The sequence below is a fragment of the Capra hircus genome, chromosome 9 (genome assembly GCF_001704415.2).
Source record: "Capra hircus breed San Clemente chromosome 9, ASM170441v1, whole genome shotgun sequence".
Taxonomy (NCBI): domain Eukaryota; kingdom Metazoa; phylum Chordata; class Mammalia; order Artiodactyla; family Bovidae; genus Capra; species Capra hircus.
This window is the reverse complement of record NC_030816.1, coordinates 90,985,853-91,000,836: the sequence shown is the minus strand read 5'-3', so window position 1 is coordinate 91,000,836 and position 14,984 is coordinate 90,985,853. Positions and strand designations below refer to the sequence as shown.

Here is a 14,984-nt window from a genome sequence, read left to right as displayed (position 1 = left end):
CCTCCTGAGGCGCGTTTCCGGCTGGCGCGACGCGCGCGAGACGGGCGCTCGCGCTGGAAGCGGAGGAGGCGTTAGGGCGGCGGCGGTGGAGGCGGCCCGAGTGCCGGCGCGATGGAGAAGCGGGGTCGGGGCGCGAAGGCGCCCGCAGTGCAGGCCCCTCAGCAGCCGTCGGTGATGCCTCGCAAAGAGAGGAGGCCTAGCATGTTCGAGAAGGAGGCAGTGAGTGCGAAGACGGGGCGCGGGCCGCCCTCTGGGCGGCGGGACTCTCCCGCCTTTGCGGTGTAGACCCTCGAGCACTGCGGGGACCGAAACAGCTGCTTCAGTTCTCTTCAGATTTACTCAGCTCAGGTTTCCCGAGAGGAGCCTTTTCCAGAAATGCGTAATTTTAGTGTGTCTGATGTCATTACTCAAATCAGGGGGCAGATTACTCACCAGAAGCCAGTGTGTGTGTGCCTTAAAACAAGTGTTTGGACATAGCAAGCAGACCAATGAGAGGTTTTGCGTTTTTGTTAACAGCAGCAGTCTCAGTATTTGAAGAACATAAAAAAGAGAACGTTAAATTGGAAGCAATTCTGCCCATTAACTTACTGTCTGAAATTAATGGATAATGTCATTCAGTTTTATTGGTGGCATAGCACCAGATTCCCCTGTGACCATAATCTGGAAACCGTTGGTGATCAATACTCCATATTTTATTGAGACTTTTAAGAAAGAGAAAATAATTTGTCCAAGGGTACAGAATCGTAGTAATACAGCTGGGACTTCTGGTCCACTTGTCTGTAACTGTTTTCATACCTACTTAATGAAACAGGATGGAGGAGAGAGAATTTTTGAAGATCTTGATTCCCTCCCCACCACCACCCCCAAAAAAGTCTTGGTAACGTTTCAGGTTCTAATGACTGCTCTTTGCTGTCTACGTTTTAGAGGAAAGGGAAACAAAAGGAGAAAAAGTAAGAAGGGCACGTTCACAGAACTGAGAGCACAGCAAGGCTGACTGCTTAATGTGTTGGACTTAAAACTGATGCTCCCAGAAACCATATTGTATATAAGTCTGAGTAACCATAGGTCACCTACAGTAATGAAAAATATTTCTATTTTGAACTGCCCTTCATAAACTTACTGTCTACTAAAGATCTGAAGTCTTAAAAAGTAAGTTTGAATCCAAAAGGAGGGGACGACAGACAGGTACATTTGGGGTACATGCCAGAATCTGGGGAAAAGGGGACATGGACAAGGCAGTTCTTATTTGATAATGAATGTGATTAATTATAGCTGTCTCTAAAGTCTGAGCTTTTACAGGTCAGAAATTTGAAATGAGGGATAAATGGAAAGAGACTCAGAAAAGACTTCACAAATGCTCATTAAGTGTGCCTGAGGACAATGAGTTACTAATTGCCATTCCCAGCTTCTAGGTAGCTGATAACTCTCATGACCCTGAGCATAAGGAAAATTAGGGCACAGTTTAGTCATGATAAGTATCTTTTGATTTTCCCTCTCCTGTGCCCATTTATTTTCTTTCATAGTAGCACCTCAGTTTTCCTTTGGAGAATGAACTCATTCCCCATTAGAGTTTTGGTGGGACTGTCAATCACCCTCCTTAACTTTGTCCTTAGGATGAGACCAAAACTAGGCTGATTAGATGAACTCTCCCTGGAATAATTCAGGAAAATGATCGAGATTAATTTAAATTGAAGTGGCATAGTGAAGTGCCTGAAGTGCCTAGTTCTTTAGCCTTCTCTTCCATTCTATGAGCTATGTCATGTCTTTCCAATTAGTTATGTATGTGGTTAACAAGAATCAGTTCCTGTTGCTTGCAACCAACAATAACAAAATCTTAAATTACTGATAATTGAAAACTTGATTAGTCTCACTTGTCTATATACATTTGAAAATCTTAATATAGTGTTAAAAATGTAAAATGAGTGGAATCAACAGCAGATTTGACACTGTAGAACAGTATTAGTGAATTAGAGATGGCAGTAGAAAACCAAAAAAAAAAAAAAATTAGACATCAGTGATCTATGGGAAAATTTGAGGCAAAACTTTTATTATCTTTGTAGTCCCTGGTGAGGAGAGGGGACTAATTGACCAAGACTTCAGAGAAAACTCAAGTCAATAAAATTAGAAATTAAAGAGAACAAATTAAAATTGATATAACAGAAATACAAAAGATCGTAAGAAATCACTGTCCCAATTATTCGGGCAGCCTAGAAGAAATGGATAAATTCCTAGTAACATACAACTTCCAAGACTGAATCATGAAGAAAAAGAAAATCTGAATTCACAGATTGATTACTAGTGAGAAGATGGAATCAGTAATCTAAAACCTCCTTTAAACAAAACACTAGGACCAGATGGCCTCACTGGTGGGGTCTACCAAATATTAAAAGAATTAATTCCAGTCCTTATCAAACTCTTCCAAAAAATAGAAAGAAATACTTCCAAACTAATTTTCAAGGCCAGCATTACCCTAATACAAAACCAGCCAAGTTTACCATAAGAAAATGATAGGCCAGTGTTCCTGACAAACATAGATAGAAAAATCCCCAATAAAATATTTGCAAACTGAATTCAACAGTACTTTAAAAAAATAATATATGAGTATTTTTATGAGTATGCTGTTAGCTATAGGCTTTTGATGTAGAGATAGAGCATTTATTATGTTGAGGTATAGTCCCTATTTAACCACTTTGTTCAGAGTTGTGTTTTTTTTTCTTTAATCATAAGTGGGCATTAATTTTTGTCACAGCTTTTTCTGCATCACTTTGCTTTGCAGATGTTAAGCCATCCTTCAGTCAGTTCAGTCACTCAGTCCTGTCCAACTCTTTACAGCCCCATGGACTGCAGCACCCCAGGCTTCTTGTCCATCACCAGCTCCTGGAGCTTGCTCAAACTCATGTCCATCAAGTTGGTAATGCCATCCAACCATCTCATCCTCTGTCATCCCCTTCTCCTGCCTTCAGTCTTTCCCAGCATCAGGGTCTTTCCCAGTGAGTCAGTTCTTTGCCTCAGGTGGCCAAAGTATTAGAGCTTTTCAGTTCAGTTCAGTTGCTCAGTTGTGTCCGACTCTTTGCGACACCAGAAACTGCAGCACGCCAGGCCACCCTGTCCATCAGCAACTCCCGGAGTCCACCCAAACCCATGTGCATTGAGTCCGTGATGCCATCCAACCATTTCATCCTCTGTCGTCCCCTTCTCCTCCTGCCCTCAATCTTTCCGAGCATCAGGGTCTTTTCAAAAGAGTCAGTTCTTTGCACCAGGTGGCCAAAGTATTGTAGTTTCAGCTTCAACATCAGTCCTTCAAATGAACACCCAGAACTGATCTCCTTTAGGATGGACTGGTTTGATCTCCTTGCAGTCCAAGGGATTCTCAAGAGTCTTCTCCAACACCACAGTTCAGAAGCATCAATTCTTCAGTGCTTAGCTCTCTCTATAGTCCAACTCTCACATCCGTACACGACCACTGGAAAAACCATAGCCGTGATTAGATGGACCTTTGTTGACAAAGTAATGTCTGCTTCTTAATATGCTGTCTAGGTTGGTCATAGCTTTCCTTCCAAGGAGTGTCTTTTAATTCAACCTTTAGCTTCAGCATCAGTTCTAAAGATTCAGGACTGATTTTCTTTAGGATTGACTGGTTTGAACTCCTTGCGGTCCAAGGGACTCGAGTCTTCTCCAGCACCACAGTTTAAAAGCATTACTTCTTCACTGCTCAGCTTTCTTTATGGTCCGGTTCTTACATCCATACATGACTACTGGGAAAACCATAGCTTTGACTAGATGGACCTTTGTCAGCAAAGTAATGTCTCTGCTTTTTAATATATCTAGGTTTGTTTTCTGGCAAGGAGCAAGCATCTTTTAATTACATGGCTGCAGTCCCCATCTGCAATGAGTTTGGAGCCCACGAAAATAAACTCTGTCACTGTCTCCATTGTTTCCCTGTCTGTTTGCTGTGAAGTGATGAGACCGGGTACCATGATCTTAGTTTTTTCAGTGTTGAGTTTTAAGCCAGCTTTTCACTCTCCTCTTTCACTTTAATCAAGAGGCTCTTTAATTCCTCTTGGCTTTCTGCCAAAAGGGGATGTCATCTGCATATCTGAGGTTATTGCTATTTCTCCCGGCAATCTTGATTCCAGCGTGTGCTTCATGCAGCCCAGTATTTTGTATGATGTGCTCTGCATGTAAGTTAAATAAGCAGGGTGACAGTGTGCAGCCTTAACAGAATCCTTTCCTAGTTTTGAGCCAGTCTGTTGCTCTGTGTCTGGTTCTAACTTGCTTCTTGACCTGCATACAAATTTCTTAGGAGGCAGGTAAGGTGGTCTGATATTCCCATCTCTTGAAAAATTTTCTAGTTTGTTGTGAGTCACACATTCAAAGGCTTTAACATAGTCAGTGAAGCAGAAGTAGATGTTTTTCTTGAATTCTCTTGCTTTTTCAATGATCGAGAGGATGTTGGCAATTTGATCTCTGGTTCCTCTGCCTTTTCTAAATCCAGCTTGACCATCTGAAGTTCTTGGTTCACATACTGTCGAAGCCTAGCTTGGAGAATTTTGAGTGTTACTTTGCTCAAAGTAATAATGAGTGCAGCTGTGCAGTAGTTTGAACATTCTTTGGCATTGCCTTTTTTGGGATTGGGATGAAAACTGACCTTTTCCAATTCTGTGGCACTGCTGAGTTTTCCAGATGTGCTGGTATATCGAGTGCAGCACTTGAACAGCATCATCTTTTAGGATTTGAAAGAGTTCAGCTGGAATTCTATCACCTCCACTAGCTTTGTTCATAGTCATGCATCCTAAGGCCCACTTTGCACTCTAGGATGTCTGGCACCAGGTGAGTCATCACATCATCGAGGTCACCTGAGCCATCCTGGATTCCTGGAATAAACAGGCATCCCTGGAACAAATTCCATTTGCCTGTTCAAATCCTTCAGTGGTTCCTCATTGTTCTAGGAGTGAGTTTCAACTTCCCTTTCAAATTCTACTTAGTCCTACATGATGCCTTTTAAACTTTGTTCTATTACTACTGTTTTCCCCACTCTAAATAATTCATACATGCCAAACACATGTTGATTCTCAAAACATATTAAGTACTTTGTCCTGCCTATTTCCCATTCCTTTTAGACATCAGCCCAAACTTTCAGAAGAGACTTCTCCAATTATTCAGTCTAAATTAGACCCTCATGGTGAATTTTATCAAGTCATATGATTTTATTTGTAGCAATTACCACTATTTTGGAGAAGGAAATGGCAACCCACTCCAGTGTCTTGCCTGGAAAATCTCAAGGACGGAGGAGCCTAGCAGGCTACAGTCCATGATGTGGCAAAGAGTCGGACACAACTGAATGACTTCACTTCCTTTTGCACTAGAAGGATAACTCCGTGTACGCAGACTCTTTTTATTATGAGTTAATACAAGTAAAACAGTTCTGGCTGTTACAATGAAGTTCACCGCTGTAACTTCAGAGCATGGAGTACTTAACTGTGTGTGCATGCTAAGTCACTTCAGTTGTGTCTGACTCTTCCCAACCCAGGGATCGAACCCACATCTCTTATATTTCCCGCATCTGCAGGCAGCTTCTTTACCACTAGCACCACCTGGGAAGCCCCCATTCTTAACTGAAGTAAAAGTGTTAATTGCTCAGTCGTGTCCAACTCTTTGTGACCCCATGGACTGTAGCCCACCAGACTCCTCTGTCCATGGGATTTCCCAGGCAAGAATATTGGAGTTGGTAGCCATTCCAGTAGATCTTCTCCAGGAGATCTTCCCCTCCCAGGGATAGAACCTGTCTTTCTTACATCTCCTGCATTGGCAGGCAGGTTCTTTACCATCAGTGCCACCTGGGAACCGCATACTTAACCATAGTAGCCACTAAATAAATAGTTCTTTAAGGCAGGTTGAATGTTATCAAATAAATGTTGAATGTCAAAAGCATGGAATGACATATACCAAATATACCACTTTTGTTATCTTTTCAATTAAAACTTATGCGTTAACAAATAATTGTATTATTTATTCAAAGATAAAATAATTAAAATTATAAGAAGGCAATAAAGGATAATATTTTCATAATGTCAGAGTGAAAAGTGAAAGTGAAGTCGCTCGATCGTGTCCAGCTCTTTGGGACCCCATGGACTGTAGCCTACCAGGCTCCTCTGTCCATGGGATTTCCCAGCAAGGGTACTGGAGTGGGTTGCCGTTTCCTTCTCCAGGGGATCTTCACAGCCCAGGCATTGAACCCGGGTCTCCCACATTGTGGGCAGATGCTTTACCCGCTGAGCCACCAGGGCAGCCCCAGTGTCGGAGCAGGGAACGTGAAAGGTTTTCCTTACATACCCCTCTTTCAGCCACTCAGTTGCCCTCTCAAAGGCCACTCTTGTTTCTAGTTCTGCGTCTTCCATGGATGTTCTGAATCTGTGCATTCAGATTTGTGATTGTGTGTTTTTGTGTTTATAGATAGATAGATGATACCTATATTTTTTTTCTCATTGTCCAAGTTGATAGGATTGACTCTAAGACTGAGCAACCACATAATCATAGAAGTCTGTTATAATGGATTTCCAAGCTTTGTGTCAGCCCTGTCCCACTGCCCCAGGGTCCTTAAAGCTGAAATTTCATTATGGAGTTTAAATAGTAATCTCTCTCTGTCTCTCTCTTCCTTTCAGTATGCACAAATTTTAAGAGATAGACTGAGAGAATCGATTCATGATGTTCAGTACGTAGAGCCTCCATTTGATGACTCAATTGCTGAGCTAGGTAAAGAATGGAAGAGTGCCCTGGCAAAACTAAAGTTTGCTAATTCATATAGAATGGAGCCCTTGAAAAAATTCCAGGCTCATTCAGTAGAAACGAAAGTCCAGCAGATACTGACGGTAGGTTGATAGGTATATATGATAGCAATATCTTAATTTGGGAGATTTAATAAACCATGTTAAGATTTACGGCAGTATAGTTACACTGACTGATTTTTTTGTAGCATTTGTCTCTGAAAGTACTTTGTAGTCATTCTGAATAATCTTCATGTTGATGCTATGATTAAAGCTAAATCAAAAAGAATTTTTTTTGTATTTCATTTAACAATTATCCATAAATTATTTATCCTGCAGGTTCTGTGTTTCTCCCATATTTGAAGGAATGAGTAAAAAATAAAACCCATATTGAATATGTGGGAAAAACTGATTCATGACTATACTAAACATTCTAAGAACAGGCAACCCCCAACTTATGTGTAGATTTTCTTCTTCATTAATCAAGCTGGAATCTGAAGTTCATTTAAGACAGTAGTTTGAAACTCAGACACATGTTTTCGGTTAGTCCAACAAAGCTTCTTCAATTTTACAGAGTTAATAGTGTAGTACCAATATTAATTACACTAGTGTTTGTGTCTGAAGGCTACATTGTTCATATGGAAAGAATCCCCTTCACCATCTTTCCTAATAAAGGGCCAAATTAAAAACTTTCAAATTACAGAATGTTTGTTTAAGGGGACACCTTTGCTGAATCCCCTTTTCACCTTTAGGCATCAGGCACCCAGGAGATTTCTGACGACCAGGTTCCCTCTGTGGGATTCTACACTGCCCAAATCCCCCGCCAAGAGTACTCCTTGTTTAACACTACCTCCCCCCGCCTCAAATTTGCAAATGCATTCCTTTAGTAACAACGGATGTAAGCTAGCTGTTGGGAAGAAAGCATACATTTAATTTCTTTTGTATAAATTGCGCTTGTGTGCTTAGTTGCTTAGTCATGTCCAACTGTTTGCAACCCCACAGACTATAGCTCACCAGGCTTCTCTGTCTGTGGGATTCTCCAGGCAAGAATACTGCAGTGGGTTGCCATTTCCTTGATTTACATCCCTTGGGCCTTAGGAAGCATCACTACAAACAAAGCTAGTGGAGGTGATGGCATTCCAATTGAGCTATTTCAAATCCTGAAAGATGATGCTGTGAAAGTGCTGCACTCAATATGCCAGCAAATTTGGAAAATTCAGCAGTGGCCACAGGACTGGAAAAGGTCAGTTTTCATTCCAATTCCAAAGAAAGGCAATGCCAAAGAATGCTCAAACTACCGCACAATTGCACTCATCTCACATGCTAGTAAAGTAACGCTCAAAATTCTCCAAGCCAGGCTTCAGCAATACGTGAACCGTGAACTCCCTGATGTTCAAGCTGGTTTTAGAAAAGGCAGAGGAACCAGAAATCAAATTGCCAACATCTGCTGGATCATTGAAAAGGCAAGAGAATTCCAGAAAAACATCTATTTCTGCTTCATTGACTATGCCAAAGTCTTTGTGTGGATCACAATGAACTGTGGAAAATTCTGAAAGAGATGGGAATACCAGACCACCTGACCTGCCTCTTGAGAAACCTATATGCAGGTCAGGAAGCAACAGTTAGAACTGGACATGGAACAACAGACTGGTTCCAAATAGGAAAAGGAGTACGTCAAAGCTGTATGTTGTCACCCTGCTTCTTTAACTTATATCAGAGTACATCATGAGAAACGCTGGACTGGAAGAAGCACAAGCTGGAATCAATATTGCCGGGAGAAATATCAGTAACCTCAGATATGCAGATGACACCACCCTTATGGCAGAAAGTGAAGAGGAGCTAAAAAGCCTCTTGATGAAAGTGAAAGAGGAGAGCGAAAAGTTGGCTTGAAGCTCAACATTCAGAAAACGAAGATCATGGCATCTGGTCCCATCACTTCATGGCAAATAGATGTGGAAACAGTGTCAGACTTTTATCTTTTTGGGCTCCCAAATCACTGCAGATGGTGATTGCAGCCATGAAATTGAAAGATGCTTACTCCTTGGAAGAAAAGTTATGACCCACCTAGATAGCATATTCAAAAGCAGAGACGTTACTTTGCCAACAAAGTTCCGTCTAGTCAAGGCTATGGTTTTTCCTGTGGTCATGTATGGATGTGAGAGTTGGACTGTGAAGAAGGCTGAGCGCTGAAGAATTGATGCTTTTGAATTGTGGTGTTGGAGAAGACGAGTCCCTTGGACTGCAAGGAGATCCAACCAGTCCATTCTGAAGGAGATCAGCCCTGGGATTTCTTTGGAAGGAATGATGCTAAAGCTGAAACTCCAGTACTTTGGCCACCTCATGCAAAGAGTTGACTCATTGGAAAACACTGATGCTGGGAGGGATTGGGGGCAGGAGGAGAAGGGGACGACCGAGGATGAGATGGCTGGATGGCATCATGGTCTCGATGGATACGAGTCTGAGTGAACTCCGGGAGTTGGTGATGGACAGGGAGGCCTGGCGTGCTGCAATTCATGGGGTCGCAAAGAGTCGGACACGACTGAGCTACTGAACTGAACTGAACTGTATCAGAGTTAATTCTTAAATGAATATGTTAATAGAGAAGAATATTTAGGAAACCCATTTCCCCTACCTCCTTCCACCACCATAGACATAGATGCATTTCTAAACTGAAGTAATAATAACCACATAATATTCAGAAACTGTATTATGGCTCATAGCTTGGAAATAAATTCAACTCAATACAATAATTATTAACCCTGTGGCCTAACAGCAAGCATTTGGGTGTGTCTCTCCCTTGGCCCAACGACATTGAGTTCAAGTTTATTGAGTATAGCAGAATTTCAAGTTGTATTTATATGTTGATCATTTATAGAATTGCATTGAGCATAAGAGGCTTGGAACAGCTTATTGGATATGTAGGAGGAAGGCTGGGGTCACAGTGAGGCTAGGGATTTTCCTTTGTGTTTAAGGAACATTATCACCATTCTAGACATAGAAATAATATACATTGCTGGAGCTTGTAGGTATCTTCCTATAGCAACTATTCATTAACTGTTAAAATGGAACATGTATGTATTAATAGATGAAGCCTGGGATCTCTTAGGCAAACTGAGAAGAGAGAATGGATGTTGCTAAGTGTCCAAAAGATTGAGCTAAATGCCTGAGGGAACTGAATGCTGCTAGACCCAGTTCAGATCCAAAAGCCGCCTAGAAGGGAAGCACAACCAAAAAAATGGGTGATTTATCTGGTTTTATTTGCCTGTAAAATTAGCAGGTCGGCATCCATTTGTTACCATTAGAACCTGGAACTTTGGTTAGTTTGTCGTTGGTCTGAGTCAGTTAATCAAAGGCAGGCGCCACCTGCCCGCCAGCTGGCCCAAGTCCGCTGTGGTCTGTAGAGAAACGCAGTGTTCCACGGCCCACACCTGTCTCCCCGCGCCCAGCTGTATACTAATTCAGGGACAAACACGGTGAGCAATCTTTGACTTCCGGATTGCCCTTCTGGAGGCACAGAAAAAAGCAGTGGAGTGAGCAGCCACAGGGACAGGGTTAGAAAGAAGCGGCCTTTCCCTGAGGGAGGCAGGAAGACAGGGAGAGGGACTTCCGTGGAGGCCCAGTGGTTTAGACTCCGTGCTGCTAGTGCAGGGCGTGTGAGTTTAGGTCCTGGTCAGGGAGCTGAGATTCCACAGGCCGAGCAGCAAAAAAAAAAATCTTGTGTCTCCCTAACAAATGCTTGGCAGAGTAATCTAGTAAAGGAAAACTTAAGCTTAAGGATTGCTAATGAAGAGCAACTGAACATAATTTTAAAACCAAATTTTTTTCAAAATTGTTATTGAAATAAATTGGTAAGCATATCAACCATTTAATATAATTGGTTAGAGATATGTATGTTTCCAAAAGCTTCATATATTGATTAGACACATTTTCTATTTCAATGTTTATTTAAAATTTGAAAATTAAAATATCTTTAATTTTTTTAAAGGAAACTCTTCAAGATTTCAAATATGACGACAAAGTCTTTTCTCATTTGTCACTTGAGTTAGCAGACCGCATACTGTCATCAGTCAAAGAATTTGGGTACCACCGTTATAAGTTCATTATAAAAGTATTATTTATTCAAAAGACGGGTCAGGCAATCAATGTAAGTACCTCCGCGTGGGAGCACGGTGGGAAGACTTGGTCCCAGGGAAGGCTGCCGCCCACAGGACAGTCGCCAGGCTCCCAGGGAGGAGAGAAGTCTGCCACACCCACCTGCACACTTAGGGATGGACAGGCGGCTCCTTGGGGTGGTCTCGAGAAGGGGAGGTCGTCCTCGGATGCCTGAACAACAAGAAGGAACCAGACGTGCTAAAGATCAGGCAGAAAGTCCCAGCAGAGAAAACATAGGGCGCAAAGATAACACGGGCTCGACTGATAACCAGAGAGACTGGGGTGTGTTTAGGCAGCCCCACCCCAGAAGCGAGCAGCTCTCAAGCAAGTCATGTGCTTGCCTATTGTCCTGTGGGTCCGCTCAGTCTGGATGGGCTGGGTGGACTTTGTTCTGGCGTCACCAGAAGAAAGTGGTGCAGTTTTGGCCATCTGTGATGCAGCTGGCCCAGAGGTCCCAGACAGCCTTGCTCACAGTCGTGACCATTGGTTCCCCTGCACAGAAGCCATCATCCTCCAGAGGAGGAGTGGTGTCCTTACACAGGGCTCCTCGCAGCATTCCAGAGGTGAGAGCAGGCTCCTCGGGCCTCTCTCGGAAGCTGCGCAGTGAGTCCCAAGGTCAGTTCATATCCATGGGGTGGAAAAGCAGACTCAACGCCCTGATGGGGGACGCTCACCACAGAAAAGTCAGACTTTGTGTGGCTTTATACATGAAGCAAAGGAGTTAGGATTTCTCTAACAGCCTGCTTATAGGATCAGTACCATTTCTTCATTTCAAGACAAGACCCTAACAAACTTGGTTGCAGACCTATGGTGGGAAGGATAAAGCCTGGCTATGGAGTGCGGCAGCAGAGTAGCGCTGCGTGCGCCTCCTGCTCTGCCCCGGGACACGCCCTGCTCAGGCCGGTCTCTGCTAGGCAACTTACCCTCTCCAGTGGAGAGATGGCCCTAGGGAGCATCGCTGTTGAGTCTTCAGCAGAGGGAGAATCGGACAAATTACTTTCAAAATAAAACCTCCCAAGACAGTGAGTGATGCAACTTCTAAGAAACCACACTTGTATAGATTAAAGAATTACTTTGTAACATGTTTGATCTGAAGTGGGCCTTCTGAACATTTCTGTCCTAGATTGCCAGCAGATGGATCTGGGATGTGGCGTGGGACAGCTGGGTTTCCGCGAAGCATGAGGCTGAAACTTACGTGGCGTTGGTCTTAGTATTCGCTCTCTACTGTGAATAGCTTGTTCCATGGACCAAAGAGTGTTTACTTCTAAACTTTTCTAAAATACATGGGAATTTGTAGGCTTGTGAGCTTCATGGTACTTTTGATTATATTCTTATATCTCCAATTGAAGCTTCTTAATTGTATTCTTTTAACAACAAACAAGTAAAAGCTGGATTTTTACCTTTATACTTACTAGTTATCATATTTATTAACATTGTATTACCCCAAAGTGGAGAAGGCAATGGCAGCCCACTCCAATGTTTCTGCCTGGAGAATCCCAGGGATGGGGGAGCCTGGTGGGCTGCAGTCCGTGGGGTCGCTAAGAGTCGGACAGGACTGAACGACTTCACTTTCACTTTTCACTTTCATGCATTGGAGAAGGAAACGGCAACCCACTCCAGTGTTCTTGCCCGGAGAATCCCAGGGACCAGGGAGCCTGGTGGGCTGCCATCTATGGGGTCGCACAGAGTCAGACACGACTGAAGCGACTTAGCAGCAGCAGCAGCCCCAAAGTATAAGGAGCATACGTATCTGCCTTTGCCCTATGCATGGAGGCTGACAGTGGATTATGGAGAGATTATCGCTCTTGTTTCGTTGTTCAGTCAGTCAGTCAGTCAGTCGTGTCGGGCTCTTGGCGACCCCGTGGGCTGCGTGCGCCAGGCCTCCTGTCTCTTCACCGTCTCCTGGAGTTCGCTCAGACTCGTATCCCGTGAGCCGGCCATGCCACCCGCTACCACACCCTCTCCTGTCCCCTCCTCCTGCCTTCATTCTTGTTAGATTTGAGAAGATTAGAACTTGCTGTGGGAAATTAGGACACAGCCTCGTACAATGTCAAATTAAGAGAGTGTTACAACAGATCTGGAAGCTTCCCGAGGGAGTTCTGTCCGTCTTGCTGCCTTAGCACATTGCACGCATTCTTCTGAAAGAAATTGCCAACACTAGCTGCATGCTACACAAAGTGGGCATTTTTGAGCTTGTGATTCTCCTAAGAAATTACAACCGTGGACCAAGGTTTTAAAAGAAAACTATATTCTTTTAAAGAAAATGAAAATATTCTCAAAAAAAAAACTTGTAAGAATCAAGTTATAAATTATTACCCCTACATCATATGACAGTGAACCTCAACTCGGTCTCAAAAGTTCTCAGGCCTTAACCATGCTTCAGAGTCCAAGATGAAAGTGCATTTGATGGATCTTTGACCGTACATTCTCATAGAAAATACAACTACTGCAATAATCAAAATAAAATTCTTGTTATTGACTATTAAAAAAAAAAGAAAGAAAGAAACTACCGAGCTTGAAGAAAGATGCTGAGCCGTGTAATGCTTCCCTGACTCCGGCCTCTCCCTCCGGCCGAAGCCTCGCAGGTGTGCAGCCCATTTGTTAGTCTGCTCAGCAGGCTTTTTTTTTTTTTTTGCAAGAACCAAAAAATGTAACACAATCATCCTTAAACAGAGCAAAATTGCATTTCCCAGGCCTCTGTCTTCCTGCTCTCCCCTTGGACGTCTATGCACCGTTGTCTACCTTGATAGGATTTAATCGCGTTTCCACGGCACAGTTATGACTCACTCCCTGGGGTGCGGCTGGAGCTCACCTTCCCTGAAGCACATGGCCACGCGGAGAGTGGACACCGCTATCCGTGGGAGCTCCTCCAGAAAGATGCAGGGGGTGGGCTTGGGGGAGGCAGCTGACAATGTCTGTGATAATTCATTCTGTTTTCACAGTTAGAATCAGCACTTGAAAATCCATGTCAAATCCAGGGGGCAGTGAAAGTACAGGTTAGTTGGATGGTGTATAAACAGGAAGACGGGCAGGTGAGAGCTTTCTTTTCGCTCGTGTGTTGTGATGCCTTGGATGATCCAGTGCTGGCGGTTCCACCACAGCGGAGGCGTGACAGCTGTGGCCGAAGAATCGCTAAAGCAGGGTCGTTGTTCACGGACTCTGGCCACAGAGAAGTCAGGAATAACCAACCTAAGGAGGAGCTCATGTGAGTCAGCGTTCTTTCCTGGCGACCTTATCGGGGAACACACGCTTCCTGGTATTGAGCCGACTGCTTATAAATGTGCTTTTGTAAAGCGAGAATTACGCCTTCCTCCGAGGGTTAGTTTGTGAGCTGAGTGGGGTGATACACAGTCAGGCGCTTCGGCCCAGCACTTAGCGTGGCCCTGGAGGCACTGGTCTCGAGAGGCTCCCTGTCACCATCTGCTTTGACAGTTCAGACGGCCTTCGCTCTGCTTCCTCTTGCCCTTCTCCCAGCCCCATTCGTGCTTAGCTGCTAACGTCCATGGACCCTGTTTCTCTGAGGCAACTCAAGCCATCCCTCTTCCCCGCCGCGGCGTCCCTCGTCTGGGTCTTCGCTTCTCTCCCATTTCCGAGGCCCCGTCTTCATCCATCCGTGTGGCGGTCGTTTTGTTCAACGTGTCGCTCGTCTGCCATGTGCCAGGCACTGGGTGAGATGCACAGTGTGAGCAGTGAGCCAGACGGACGGGGCGCCTGCCTCCCCTGAGTGCTTACTGCGCCGGCACGCTACATTAAATAAGGGTTCCTCTGTAAATCACGGCAAATGCTTCTAAGGGCGAACCAGGAGGAAATCCAAAGACCTTTCCTCGCCACCAGTCTCGTCTTCACTCATAAGACTGAACATGTAACCGTGTCGGAAGCATAACTGGTTATGTCGCTCCATGCCTCAGAACCCCCCAGTCATTCTTGGAGTGAACACAAACTCTCAGGTTCTAGAGTCTCCAGAATATAAAACTCTCCATTTCTCAAGGTTTAGTGGCCTCCAGGTCCGTCATAAACACCTCGGATCCTAGCGACACTGCCGACCCCCCGCTCACTCCCAGCCCACCT

General features: G+C 44.0%; 1 protein-coding gene across 1 annotated transcript; it reads left to right on the top strand.

Annotated features, from left to right (window-relative positions):
• Window positions 29-12,368, top strand: TCTE3 (t-complex-associated-testis-expressed 3). The gene is made up of 4 exons (XM_018053496.1): window positions 29-219; window positions 6,663-6,869; window positions 10,750-10,908; window positions 12,040-12,368. Exons 1-4 carry the CDS (start codon window positions 112-114, stop codon window positions 12,148-12,150), a joined length of 585 nt encoding a protein of 194 aa, XP_017908985.1. The 5' UTR covers window positions 29-111; the 3' UTR covers window positions 12,151-12,368.